General features: G+C 38.4%; 1 protein-coding gene across 1 annotated transcript in view; it reads right to left on the bottom strand.

Moving 5' to 3' along the window:
- Window positions 1-685: 685 nt before the first annotated feature.
- ARID4B (AT-rich interaction domain 4B) overlaps window positions 686-15,364 on the bottom strand; it is a 137,102-nt gene continuing 122,423 nt past the window's right edge. Inside the window, exons 19-23 of the mRNA XM_052640137.1 lie at window positions 10,573-11,787; window positions 7,704-7,817; window positions 5,056-5,271; window positions 3,821-3,967; window positions 686-1,162 (exon numbers count right to left, since the gene is read on the bottom strand). Coding sequence (XP_052496097.1) covers window positions 1,035-1,162; window positions 3,821-3,967; window positions 5,056-5,271; window positions 7,704-7,817; window positions 10,573-11,787 — 1,820 coding nt within the window. The 3' untranslated portion in view covers window positions 686-1,034. The remainder of the gene's footprint in view (window positions 1,163-3,820; window positions 3,968-5,055; window positions 5,272-7,703; window positions 7,818-10,572; window positions 11,788-15,364) is intronic.

Genomic DNA, 15,364 nt, shown 5'->3' with positions numbered 1-15,364 from the left:
AGGCATTTAATTTTTATAGGCCTACCACCCCAATTAGCTATTTATACTTAAAATAACAACCATCCTTTTGAGACAGTTCGTAGCAACAGCCTTGAACCATACTAATAAAGTTTACTTGTTCCTGAAGTCCTCTTGTTGTAGCTCATAATAAAATAAGCAATACAAATGAATTATCTGTATTTAAGGAAAAAGAAACATTTACAAGAAAACACAAAAATATAACTGTTATAATTCATTATGAATAAATATACACTTTGAACTGGCTAAGTACAATCTTTATACATTGTTTAAGATTTAATACAGTTTATTAGCCATTTTCTTTTTTCACACAATGTATATCAAAATTAAAAAAAAATACTGATTTATAGAAAAATGGCAAAGTACAGTAGTTCCATTCCAATTTGAAGGGGCATGAAAAGCCACTGCAAGACCTTTTAGCCTAATTCAAACCTGTAAACATGTTCAGTCTTTTTTAAAGAGAATCTTTAATATTTGGTTATCAGGATTGATGTCTAACATCCTGTTAACTGCAGGTTTTGAATTTATTACATGTGCTTGACTTATACAATTAAAGCCACCCTAAGGTGACTTGCTTTAAAAAACAATTAGCTTGTACAAATGAAAATAGGTTCATATTTTTTCATAAATAAATGGAAAAATATCAAATGTTCCAGCTTTAACAAAATACAAGGGAATACATATACAGTAAGTTTTCTTAACATGTTCTGGCCACCCAACGACTACGCTTCCTGTATTGTCTCTACAGGCAGTGAAAAGCCTCCATTTGCCACAGTGGAAGGCCTTCAAGTTACCAGACACACAATTCCCAGACAAGTTGGAAACAATTATTGCTTGAGGAAAAGCAGTCCATTGTACTTTTTCTTCATAAAAAAAGTGCACTTAAGTGCCAAGTCAGCTTGTCAAGAAACAATTTTAAATATAAAATAGTGCTTGTCTGATTTGTTTGTGCCGCTGTGCAGTATAAAAAGGCGCGGCCCGGAGCCGGAAGTGCAGAGTGCCTGGCCAGCCCGCCGTCACCTGCACTCCACCGACACTCCGTTCTGGGGCGCGCCGGACAGGGGCGGTTCAGCCAGCGCCAGCATGACGGCAGCCGTTATGGAGCTGGATGAAGGCGAGGACGACGACGAGGAGGTGGCAGCACCTGCGCGGAAGGGAAGCCGAGAGCTTAGTAACTGCACAAAGAAGCAACACGCTAGTCCTCTAAACTGAGATTCTGCTGCAGTCTCCAGAATCATTTAGCCTACTACGAGCGCAGTCGAGTTTTAGGATACCATAATGTGCACAGAGGAGAATCTAGCGCACCTCAGGTAAGGGGACACTGCCGAACTACCGGAAGCAAGCACCAAGGAGAGACCAGGGAGCTCTCTCTCCTGCACTGTTCAAAGGAAAAGTGAACTCTGGGCTCCGTCCACGGAGACATGGAAATGAGATAAAGGCAGACTTGCAGCAATAATGAAACAAATATCAAAAAGACCTTGGAATTCAATAGGAAAATCTGTAACCTATCCCCAGATCTTTTCTCCCTTCCAATTCCGGTATCCTTCTGCTTCTGGAGTTCCTTATGAAATGAAATGGTGATGAGAATCGAAGGCTAACTGCTTTTTAAAGTTGGGGAAAATAACTACTGCTACATATCACATCATGACTGCCTTCTGCTCCACTTGGTTTACAAAGCAAATGACACATTATTATTTTCCTCAAAGAAATTCTCTGTTATAAATCAGCGTTTAAAACTTATTTTTTATGGAATATATGCACAAGGTTTAAAAAAAATCATTCAGAGATGGGAAATAAGGGGGAAAAATGAATTTTCCTCTGATTCAAGACCCTCCTCATCTTCCAAATTCCCCTCCCCACTGTTACCAACTGCGCCACCATCTTTAAAACGCCACAAGAGGGACTGGTAAATTTGGCCCCAGGGCCAAATCTGGTCTGCCCATTTTTGTTAAGAAAATCTGATTGGAACACAACTATGCCTATTTGTTTAGATCTAGCTTATGGCAGATTTCATACCTATGATGATAGGGTCCAGTAGTTCTAAAGAGACTACAAGGTTCACAAAGCCCAAAACATTTATTATCTGTACCTATAGAAAATGTCTGCAACCCCAGTTCTAGAGGAATTTTATCGTAGAATCTAGACACGACATGCATATTTAAAATGAAAACACTAGTAACTTTGTTTTTAAAAATGCAAGTGGAAGCATAGTACAGAGTCTAACTGGGTTTTTACACTTAACAATGTGAGATGTTCCTTATCACTACATATACAGATTTACCTTTTTCTTTTCAAAGTTGAATAGTTTTCCATTATATTTATGAACAGCAACTACTTTAATTCCTAGCCTTTTGCTGTTACCAACAACAAATGAACACTTAAGAGCATTATAAATAAAAATTTAAGTACTTAAATATATTATTAGAGAATACAGTTTAAAGACTTCTATCTTCTACTATAAATACTACCATAACAAACTTCTTTGTGGCCACATATTCTTCCTTGGGACCCATTCTTAGAACTGGAGGTAGCTAGTTGTCCAAAGACACAGTCAAACCATTTCCCAAGATAATTGGGCCTGTGGTCCATCTACTTCATTTTACTGTGCTTTGCTTTACTGTGCTTCAAAGATACTGTTTTTACAAAAGGTTTTTGGCAATCTTGTATCCAGCAAGCCTATTGGCACCATTGTTTCCAACAGTACTGCTCACTTTCTGTATGTGTCGCATTTTGATAATTCTTACAATAATTCAAACTTTTTCATTGTTATTATACTTGCTATGGTGGTGGGAGCAGTGAGTTTTGATGTTACTATTACAATTACTTTGGGATGTCATGAACCATGCTCATTATTATAAAAGACAGTGAACTTTTTGATTACTAAAATAATAACAAAGGATTTAGAATAAAACAAAAACTTAAGCTGATCGAGCAGCAGGGTTTGAGAAAACTGACTTCACTTCTGAAAGAAGTTCTACTGTGGGTAATATGCCATCAAACAACACTGCAGAGAAATCATTCATGACAGGAAAACCCAATCGGTAGAGCAAACTTCAGAGTACTACAATGTAGTCTTATGTTAAAAAACTGCCACAGACACGCCAACCTTCAGCAATCACCACCCATCAACATTGAGGCAAACCCTCCACCAGCAAAATGATCACAATGAAGGCTCAGATGATGGCTAGCATTTTTAGCAATTAAGTATTTTCAACTGAGGTATGTTTATTATTCTTTGGAACATGATGCTATCGCACACTTAACAGACTACAGTCCAGTGTAAATATAACTTTCATATGTACTAGAATATCAAAGACATTCCTATGACACACGTTATTGTGACATTTGCTCTTTTGTGACAGTATGGAAACGAAGTGACAACATCTTGGAAGTAGGCCTGCACTTTGTTTCAGCAGCTCTGTCAGATTAAAACAACCCCCTTCCCTCAGATTTTAACCTCTCTCACTCCCTCTGGTCCTTCAGGTTCAATGAAAATGTTATAGCCACTCTGAATCTAACACAACCCACCCAATCACTGCCTTAGCATTGCTCTACTCTGTTCACAGTGCTTTGTACTATCTGACATATTACTAGTGTTTTAGAGGGAAGCAGATGGCAAGCTCCATGAAATTGAATATTATGGTTTGAGATAATTGTTTTAGATAAAGTTTTTCCATTTTATAGATGAAGAAAATAAGCTAGAGCGGTTACTGCCTGAAGAATCACAGATACAGTTCACATGAGCCCAACTGTCGAGTCAAAACTCCTTTGTGTTTAGGTAAAGTAAGGTAAAAACACTTACTTTCTCTTTCTTTCTTCTTTAAACGCTTTCTCCTCCGATCTATGGAAGCTACTTCCGATTTTAATGATAGATAATGTTTTCTGATTTCTTGAAGTTTTTCTTGAAGAATTGTGATGCGTTCAGCACTTGTCATATTTTCCAGGTCCGCTGTGAATTTAAAACTTTCATTAATATGCATTTGTGAACAAAATTTTAATATATTAGAGAATATATAGTGTGGTTGCAGAATGAGGTCAAGACAAACTTAAAAAAAAAGGCTTATAAATATTGTTTGCCTAAGTTTTCTCCCCAGCCTAAAAAAATGCCCAGCACTAACACATGCAAGGTAATTTTTGAATGAATGTGTAGAATTAAAGATCTTATGACCTAAATAAACATGGATGTTAAAATTTCCACATCTGTGCCCACCCCCCCCCAAAAAATCCACATATGTGTACAGCATCACCATAGTATATCATTAAAAATTATACTTAGAAATAAGACTGGAAAGACACCAAAATTTTTTTTTTCAAAATGTTTAAATTGCATATATTTTTGAATGTTAGAACTCTGAACAAAATTTTTTTCTTGTCTTTTTGTTCTTTTTTTGATTTTTTAATAAGTATGCATAACTTTAAAATTGTTAGAAAAATTTTCAAATGCTCTGAAGCAATTTTCCATCTCCTAAGAATATTTCCTTGCATGAGAAACTCTGAAGTAATCTCTTTATAAAAAGAAAAACAAACAAACAAACAAAAACTTGTACTGGCTATTTTTCAGGTATACAAAGGTACAAAGAGTAGTATAAGAGTCACAAATAGTCATCCAGCTTCAATAATTAGCAACTCATTGTAAATTCTGCCTCATGTATACCCTAAACAATCCACTTTCCAGGAGCAACGCTAGATTTTTTATAGTACATTTCTGACATTATATCAGAAATATCTAGTCAATGTTGGTATGTGCCTCAAATGCCTTAACATACTGAGTAAAGTCAGTCAGACAGAGAAGGGGAAACATCATATGACATCATTTATATGTGGAATCTAGAAAATGACGACAAATGAACTTACAAAACAGAAGAATACTGACAGAGAACAATCTTATGGTTGCTGGGGGGAGAAGGATGGCGGGAAGGGATAGTTAGGGAATTTGGGAGACATGTACACACTGCTGTATTTAAAATGGATAACCAACAAGGGGGAAAAAATTACTGGGAGGAAGTTTCCATTGCTTCCTTAGCATATGTCACTTACACATCTGAAAACTCCATTTGTAAACTTTGGGTAATCGATTACTGGGTTCCTTGAGGTCAGGATCCTTATCGCCATTCTTTCCGCATTTTCCTGGAGACTGTGTCCTAGCAGGAGATTTGGTACCATGAGCCTTCATCCCAGTGGAAACTGATTTGATGGGCTGAGTCTTAGTTACACTTTCACCAGCAGAAAGTTCTTCACTATCACTACTATTTGCTGAAAAAGAAAAATTTTTTAAAGCATTAGTAAATAGAAAAGTAATCATAATTTGTTATAGATTTTAGTGGACAATTTTAAAATTAACCATTTCCATTCACTACTATAGTAAACAACTTACTTTACAGACCCTGACTAAAAACTTGGAAAATTATCAAGTATAAACATAGCAGCATACCAGTTCAGTTAAGGAAAACAAAAACTCTTCTTACCTGAATCAGCAATACTGTCTTTTTAAAAAAATACTCAAAGTAATCTTTCATTATATCTGGTGATTACCAAATATGTAGTAATTATTTAAATAGCCTTTAACTCTACTATATTAAAATATATATAGAGATAGCAGAATACAGCATTTTTAAAAATGAATCATATGAAATCTTAATTTCATATTTTAAATTGTGTACATGCGACACTTTCCTACTTCTCTGGCCAAATCAATGACACACTATCATTATATTCAATACAGAGTTCTTTGAAAATAAATTCCAAATTTTAATATATACAATGATTTCTTAAGAAACTCCTACATCATAACCTGTTGACTAAAGTAAATCATAGGTTTTACCCTGATAAATATATTCAGTAATTTATGAAGAATTCAGAAGTCTATGCAATAATGTTAAATCTGCCTTTGTTGATTAAAACCTCAACGAAGTGTGTGAGTGTGTGTGTGTGCGCACACGCACGCGCTCAGTCGTGTCCGACTCTTTGTGACTTTATGGACTGTAGCCTGCGAGGCTCCTCTGTACATGGAATTTCCCAGGCAACAATACTGGTGTGGGTTGCCATTTCCTACTTCAAGGCATCTTCCTGACCCAGGAATCGAACCTCTGTCTCTGTTATCTCCTGCATTGGTAGATGGGTTCTTTATCACTGTGTCACCTGGGAAGCCCAAAGCCTCAGTACCAGAATGGTAATCTTTAACATCTTGACATGTGAATAGGTGATGGAATTGCTATTTCCATAAATTACCTCTTTCTGGCTACAAAGCATTACTGTAGATTCTATGAGAGTTAATTCATTTGACTAAATTATTCTCAGAGAACTGTTTCCTCATTCTGATTTACCAAGATATAAGTCCAATAATTAAAATGGAAGAATATATTATCAACTGCTATAGCTCAAAATTATATGAATATGTCAACTGACTTGTTGAAAATGAGCCCTCTTGGAGAATGTCATTTAAAAGTCTTAAAGATAAAAACATTACAATGTAATTAAAAAATAGTCTTGAATATCCTTTCAGTTACTCCAAATGTGGCATCAATCTGGCATCAAATTTATCCATTTTCTTTTATTAGTTCTTCATTTAACAATAGCTACCCTCCAAAAAATATAGTTCAGCTCTAAAAAACTGAAAAGTATTCCAGATAGGAAAGACACAGAACAACTTCTCCCCACTGTGGTGTTCAGGAGTAAAGAAACTCCACCACTCTTTTGTACATGTCTTAAAAGAATCCCTTCCCAGTCCTCCCACTGCTGCTCTGGAACCCCTGGCAACTCCTAGCTCAGCCACCCAAGGCTTGGCCCCACTCTGATGCAGTGGTCTGCCTCAGCTCGGCTTTCATGGCCTTGCTGAACACAGCCGCCCGGGGCCCCGAAGGATGCCATATTCACCGCCTGGAAGTCATATGGGCTCAGCAGAACCGCGGGGAGCTGGCCGCAAAACCCTTTTCTGCACTGAAGTGCAGGCAAGCCGGCCGATAGCAAAGGTCAGGCAGTGGAGGTGGCAGGAATCTCCTGGAAGAGCAGCAGGAGGTCAGTGTGGGGCACCTGAAAAAAAATTCTTTACATATTTTCTGCTTCGTACTTTGTCTACGAGAGAGAGAAAAAAACGTGCAGCTCTCAGGAGAAATACAATATATATATTCCTGTAGACTGATAAATAAGAATCATTGCTAAAGTCATTAGTTAGAACATATTTAACCCCTGTATTCTTAGAGCTGCTCTTGAATACACAGTTCAGGATATCGAAGATAAAGATATTAGGCTGCAGCTATTGGAATCATAGCTCTAAAGCTATCTTGGTTGTTCTCTTCTAGGCTGATTTTGCCTGAATGGATTACAAAGCAATCAGTTTCACTGTAATAAAAAGAATATATAATTCAAGTATTTAATAATATGTAATATATATAACGCAAAAGAATCCGCACATAAAACTAACAAAAATGTTGGTGTTTATATTACACTGGCTATTATTTTTTAAAAAGGTTACCTGAATCAGCAATCAATACTACTGCTGAATAACAGCAAATTGCTCAATCCTAGAATCTACCTGCAGTTAAGAGACTTCTGTGTGATTTTTGCAGGGGTAGAGACAACAATCAAAACATTAAGTATCCCATATCCTAAATACCCTTTTCTTAAAGGGAGAAAAAAACACATCCACCATCATCTTCATATTTAAACATTAGAGATTTCACACTTACTGCCTTTCCCCTTCTTTTTGTTGTTTACCACTGCAGACTTATGGCTTCGTTTCTGCTTTTTTGACGAATTTCCTCCTCCCTGAGCTTCTTTCACTCTTTTCTGACCTGTACAGGCTTTGATGGGGAAAAGAACTATTAAGTAACACAAAATAAAATCAAGCTTGTCCCCAGGTATAAATTAATTCCACATTTTAGAAGAATAGACCAATTCTGAAACTACAGATGTTCTTTGAGATTTATAAGTTATCACAGAAATTATTAGAATTTTAAAAAGTCATTAATGAGCTGAATTATAACACATCATGAAACTAGAGTTTTTTTAGAAAGCACTACCCTGGTGGCTGAGTGGTAAAGAATCTGCCTGCCAATGCAAGAGACATGGGTTCTATCCCTAGTCTGGGAAGATCCCACATGCCGCAGAGCAACTAAGCCTGTGTGCCACAGCTACTGAGCCCACGCTCTGGACCGCGGGAGTCACAACAACTGAAGCTCTCGTGCCCTAGAGTCCAGCTGGGCAACAAGAGAACCCACTGAAATGAAAAGCCTGCACAGAGCAACAAAGAGTACGCCCTGCTCACCGCAACTAGAGGAAAGCCTGTACAGCAACAAAGACCTAGCACAACCAAAAATAAATAAACAAATAAACATTTAAAAATGAAAAACAAATAAAGCATGTACATCCTTCTTGGGCAATGGGTAACATGTATACCATTTACAAATCCAGTACAGTAGTTCTAAAAAATATATCATCATCTTGGTAGGAAGTTATTTCAAAATATTATAAAGTCTCCCTTTTCCTCAAGGTTAGCTCAAGTCTTACCTTCCCTGATGTCCAGGCTTCAATGATTAACTGCTAGTCCAAACTACAGTTTCTCTACTTCTAATAGGATCCTCAGCATCTGCTGTGTTTCTAGTGTTTAATTATATGTATTGTTTTTCAGACTATATAGTAATCTCTTTTTCCTGAGACTTATAAAGTCTTATCTCTATTCCATTGCAGTGTCAGATACTATTACTATAACCACAATACAATCAATACTATGATAAAATTATGCCATGTTTGTTACTAAAAATGTTTCTTACTCCCGTTACAATGGTAACATATACAAGACATGGCTTTGTTGGTAAAAAAAATGGAACAAGCTATTTTAAATGTTTTGCTTACAACTTTTTAGTTGTTTTTTTAATCGGTTACATCTAATTGGTAACTTTTCCTAAGGCTATTTTAATATAACAAGGTGAACCATAAAGGAAGTGATTAAGATATTACCTATATTAAAGTACAAAATCTTAACAATAATTGCCAAATTTCTCTCCGAAAGAGTTTAATTCTGAAACTTTCATCTCCAAGAAATAAAAAGCTTACTGTAGGCTAACCTGGAAGGCAATCTTAAATCTAAATTGTAAAACTTACATTTTTACTTTTAATATAAAGTCAAGTCTTCAATATCTGCAGACAAATTTACTCCTTTTGCAGACAAAAGGAGCCATATGAAACAGGTGCTTAAGAATTTATTTTTAAAGAGATACAAATTCTAAAAAATTCTGTAATATGCTTTGATTTGGTAAGACATATATCCTAAATGAAGTTCTCAAACTGCTTACTTTTTAACATAGTTACATTCAAAAGGGTAATACTGACATAGTCTATCAGACTTGTTGAAAACACATCTCAATCTTTCATTAGATATGAGGAGCACGGTGAGGATGCAACCTCTTCAGAATTATGATTAAAAGTTCATTATATTTTATTGAAAGCTTCTCTAATCATCTGCAATAAATGCTTCTTTCATCTTGAGGATATTTATGCCTGGATAATTCAAATCTGTGAGACAGTACAACACACAAACATAATCACAGTAGCTATGTGTGTAAATATTTAAATAAGAAAGACCACTGAAATTACTGCAACTATATTTTTACTTAATATTTTTTGAAAAATGTTTTAAGACAAAATTATTTGTGTGATAGTTATGTCAATTATGTCTCAGGGAAACTAGAAAAAGGGAAAAAAAAGATTTATGAGAGAAAACTGAAAGTTAACTGATTTGGTCTAGATTGTATCTCCTTAAGTTTACCTAAAAACCTGAAATCAGTATAATAAAATCTGGTATGTTATATAACATACATACCCTAGTGCTTTACACTGGAAAAGTGTGTTTTAAAGCCAAGTGTCAGCTTACAGTATACTGATTTAAAGACACCTGAATGAAGTGGTTTACAAGAAGAATGGTGTCAGAGCTATGGCACCAATAAAAAGGCACTAAGACTTCAGGGAAGTACAGCATAGACACTGGTCTTTCAATTCGGAAGCTAGGCAACCAAGAAAGCATCAAATTCCTTTACAAACTCTCAAACAGTAGTCAAGCTCAAAAATCGGTTTGACAGGGTTATCTGAGGAGAGCACAGCCTGGACAGTTGCTTGCTCCAAACCCCTACATAGAGTACTTTGGTTAAGGGTGGACGAGTCCATCAATAAATCAAAATGTTAGTGAGAAACTGCATGGGACAACTGCAAAAACAATGTTAAAGAAATATATTTAAGCTGCTCACGCCATGCAGTCAACCAGTATATAATGAGTTTTCAAACAGGTCTGGATTTGAGCCTGGGTGCATTTTCTATTAAATAGCACATGATCTGGTCCACTGTGAAATGTCACAGGTGGCTGAAGTGAAAAAAACACTCAATTCTCAAGCTGTTAAATGCATCCCACCCTCCGCTACCCAAACTACCTTTCACATTGCCACTTTCACCATGCTCACACAAGTACTCCACGTAAACACCTCATGTTGTAATGGAGGATATGAAGCCCCTGAAACCGTCAGGGGGGACGATCATAAACCATGACGCTGGGGCCCGGGGCCTCACCTTTCTCGGGATGCTCTGCCTCAGGCTGATTGCTGCTGCTCGAGCTCACGCTGGCATCAAAGCCCGTGGGCGAGCTGCTGCCTTCTGACTGCAGGTCCTGCAGCTCCCCAGCGACACTGTCCACTTCGACTGTGCTGTCGGCCTCACTCTTGAGGCTGCGGACTTCCTCATGGTTTGGGGCCAGTGGCTCTGACACTGTTACAGAAGGTGGCTGCCGACTGGCTTCCGTCACGGTGACTGAGGAAGGGGACTCGGGTGTTGTGGGAGGGGTATTGAGCACTGAATTGCTGCCGCTGCTCGGAAATTCCGATTTTTTGTCACTGACCTCAGCTGGCTTCTCCTCAGTGGGTTTGCCCTCTGCACCGGCCGAGGGCGGGGCAGCCAGATCGGTGTTGGGGGAGCAGCTCTCCTCCTCGGCCACAGTCTGCAGGGACCCCTCAGCCGGCCCCTCTTCTGGGGCAGGATGGGGTGGGGAGGCTGCGGCCTCAGTGTCAGAGTCTGAGAAAAGCTCCTTCAGCGTTTTTTTAGGCCACTGACCCTGAATACTTGACCAGACATCTTTTCGATCTTTTGCTCTGCTGTTCTGAAGTCTTTCATCAGAGTTATTTAAAAGTTTTATCCTTTTTTCGGCCACTTCTGAAAATCCTGAATAGAAACCAGTTGTCCGTAGAGACTTTCTCTTCTCCTCCAAACCATTGTACTTCTTAGTCGGTGTCACCTTGGCTTTGGACTTTCCTTCTTCGTCCTCATCTGAGGAGCTATTGCTACTGTTTTCTATGCAAAGGGCTTCTTTGTTCTTGGCCTTATCCTCCTTCTTGCTGGGGGAGCCGCTTTTTAAACACTCCTCGGTATTGCAGTACCTTCTCTTACCACGTTTCACCGGTGGCTTTGAAGATTTATCAGCAGTGTCCTTTTTAACATCCTTTCTCTTTTTTGTGACTTCATCTTCTTCTTCATAGTCAGTATCTTCAGATAATGCTTCCATATCTTTTCTTAAGCTTTCTGGAGATTTTGACAAGGGTTTGGCCACTACCAAATCTGCGTGGCCTTTGTTTTCTTCAAGCAAAGATGAACTGTTCTGTTCCTCTTTGGATGGAAGATCACTTCTGTTGTGACTCAAATGATCCATCTTAGATTCCTCTTTGCCATGGTTCTCTAGGTCCTGAACACTTGTTTCATCCTCTTGCTCACTGTCTTCAGCAGAACTTTCAGAAGCTAGAAAAGAAAGAAAAAACAATGAGTATGATAAGAATAGCAGCGATGTCTTCTCTGGCCCCACTAATATAAACAAGTATTAGCTCATATGCTTATAACCACTCCAGGTTGCTAGGTTTTATCCTCATTTTACAACTGAGGAAACTGAGCTTCAGAGAGAAGACACTCACCCAATGATGGAAATGTCATCTCTCATGACTAGAGTGGGAGTGACACTACTGTATGCTTTTGCCAAAACTCATCATATTGTAAACATAAAACTGGTGACTTTCATCGTTTGTAAATTTTACTTCAATAAAGTAGATTATAAAAAAGAAAGAATCTTATCCCAGTTTATGAGCAGAACATAGTGGAGTCAGGATGTAGTTCCAGGATGTTCAAACTCTAAAGTGTATATTCTTATAAAAGTGTAGTCTTCACTTTCAATGTAGCAATGACAACTCAAAAATTTTGTAAGTAATGTATTTCTACCACAGATGCTTTAAAGAACACCACAATTAACTTTATACAAACATCAGTTCAGGTCAGTTCAGTTCAGTCGCTCAGTCATGTCTGACTTTTTTGCAACCCCATGGACTGCAGCATGCCAAGGCCTCCCTGTTCATCACCAACTCCCAGAGTTTACTCAAACTCATGTCCATTGAGTCAATGATGCCATTCAACCATCTCATCCCTTCTCCCGCCTTCAATCTTTTCCAGCATCAGGGTCTTCTCAAGTAAGTCAGTTCTTCGCATCAGGTGGCCGAAGTATTGGAATTTCAGCTTCAGCATCAGTCCTTCCAATGAATATTCAAGACTGATTTCCTTTAGGATGGAAAGGTTGGATCTCCTTGTACTTCAAGTGACTCTCAAGAGTCTTCCCCAACACCGCAGTTCAAAAGCATCAATTCTTCGGTGCTCAGCTTTCTTTATAGTCCAACTCTCACATCCATACATCACTACTGGAAAAATCACAGCTTTGACTATATGGACCTTTCTCAGCAAAGGGATGTCTCTGGTTTTTAATATGCTGTCTAGGTTTGTCATAGCTTTTCTATCAAGTAGCAAGGATCTTTTAACTTCATGTCACTATCTGCAGTGATTTTGGAGCCCAAGAAAATAAAATCTATCGGTTTTCACTTTTTCCCCATCTATTCATCATGAAGTGATGGGATGAGATCCCATGATCTTCATTTTTTGAATGTTGCGTTTTAAGCCAGCTTTTCACTCTCCTCTTTCATGCTCAACAAGAAGCCTTTTAATTTCTCTCCACTTTCTACCATTAAGAATGGTATTATCCGTATATTTGAGGTTGTTTATATTTCTCCCAGCAATCTTGATTCCAGCTTGTGATTCACCCAGCTTAGCATTTCGCATGATGTACTCTGTTTAAAGGGCTTCCCAGGCGGCGCGAGTGGTAAGGAACCTGCCTGCCAATGCAGGAAATGAGAGAGACATGGGTTCGATCCCTGGGTTGGGAAGATCCCCTGGAGGAGGGCATGGCAACCCCAAACAGTATTCTTGCCTGGAGAATGTCATGGACAGAGGAGCCTGGCAGACTACAGTCCACAGGGTCTCACAGAGTTGGACACGATTGAAATGACTTAGCATACACTCTGCACAGAAGCTAAACAAGCAGGCTGACAATCTGCAGCCTTGTCATACTTCTTTCCCAATTTTGAACCAGTCTGTTGTATCGTGTCCGGTTCTAATTGTTGCTTCCTGACCTGCATACAGGTTTCTCAAGAAGCAGGTCAGGTGGTCTAGTATTCTCATCTCTCTAAGAATTTTGCACAGTTTGTTGTGATCCATACAGTCAAAGGCTTTAGCATAGTCAGGGAAGCAGAAGTATATGTTTTTCTGGAATTCCCTCGCTTTCCTTATGAGCCAATAAATGTTGGTTATTTGATCTCTGGTTCCTCTGCCTTTTCTAAACCCAGCTTGTACATCTGGAAGTTCATGTACTATTAAAGCCTAGCTTGAAGGATTTTGAACTAGTCTTTATTAGCATGTGAAACAAGTACAGTAGTTGGAACATTCCATGGCATTGCCCTTCTTTGAGACTGGGATAAATACTGACCTTTTCTAATCCTGTGGCCACGGGTGAGTTTTCCAAATTTGCTGACATACTGAATGTAGCACTTTAACAGCATCATCTCTTAGGATTTGATAGTTCAGCTGGAATTCCATCTCCTCCACTAGCTTCTTCCATAATAATGCATCCTAAGGCCCACCTGACTTCACACTCCAGGATGTATGGCTCTAGGTGAGTGATTACACCATCATGGCTATCCATGCCATTAACTTTTTTTGTACAGTTCTGGATATTCTTGCCACCTTTCTTAATCTCTTCTTCTTCTATTAGGTCCTTACAATTTTTCTCTTTTATCATGCCCATTCTTACATGAAATGTCCCCTTGCTATTTCCAGTTTACCTGAAGAGATCTCTAGTCTTTCCCATTCTGTTCTTTTACTCTGTTTCTTTGCACTGATCACTGGGGAAGGCTTTCTCATCTCTCCTTGCTATTCTTTGAAACTCTGCATTCAGTTGAGTGTATCTTTCCTGTTCTCCCTTGTCTTTCACTTGTCTTCTTTTCTCAGCTATTTGTAAAGCCTCCTCAGACAACCACTTTGCTTCTTGCATTTCTTTTCTTGGGGATGGTTCTGGTCACTGCCTCTGGTACAACTGTTACAAATCTCCGTCCATAGTTCATCAGGCATTCTGTCTACAAGATCTAATCCCTTAAATCTATTCATCACTTCCACTGTATAATCACAAGGGATTTGATTTAGGGCATACCTGAATGGCCTAGTGGTTTTCCCTACTTTCTTCAATTTAAGCCTCAATTTTGCAGTAAAAAACTCATGACCAATTTAAGCTTCAGTTTTGCAATAAGCAGCTCATGATCTGAGCCACAGTCAGCTCTGGGTATCATTTTTGCTGACTATATAGAGCTTCTCCATTTTTGGCTGCAAAGAATATAATCAATTTGATTTCGGTATTGACCATCTGGGAATGTCCATGTACAGAGTCATCTCTTGTGTTGCTGGAAAAGGGTGTTTGCTATGACCAGAGTGTTTTCTTAACAAAACTCTGTTAGCCTTTGCCATGCGTCATTTTTTACTCCAAGGCCAAACTTGTCTGTTATTCTGGGTATCTCCTGACTTCCTACTACTTTTTCATTCCAATCCCCTATGATGAAAGGGACATTTTTTGGGGGGGGGGGGGCGGGGGGTGTTAGTTCTAGAAGGTCTTGTAGGTCTTCATAAATCAGTCAACTTCAGCCACTTCAGCATTCATGATTGGGGCATACACTTGATTACTGTGATGTTGAATGGTTTGCCTTGGAAACAAATTGAGATCATTCTGTCATTTTTGAGACTGTACCCAAGTACTGCACTTCAGACTCTTCTGTTGAGTATTAGGGCTACTCCATTTCTTCTAAGGGAATCTTGCCCACAGTATAGATATAATAGGTCATCTAAATTAAATTTGCCCATTCCTGTCCATTTTAGTTCACTGATTCCTAAGATGTCAATGTTCACTCTTGCCATCTCCTTCTTCACCATGTCGAATTTACCTTGATTCATGGACCTA

The sequence above is a fragment of the Budorcas taxicolor genome, chromosome 5 (assembly GCF_023091745.1).
Source record: "Budorcas taxicolor isolate Tak-1 chromosome 5, Takin1.1, whole genome shotgun sequence".
NCBI classification, from domain to species: domain Eukaryota; kingdom Metazoa; phylum Chordata; class Mammalia; order Artiodactyla; family Bovidae; genus Budorcas; species Budorcas taxicolor.
This window is presented reverse-complemented; position numbering and strand designations above follow the sequence as displayed.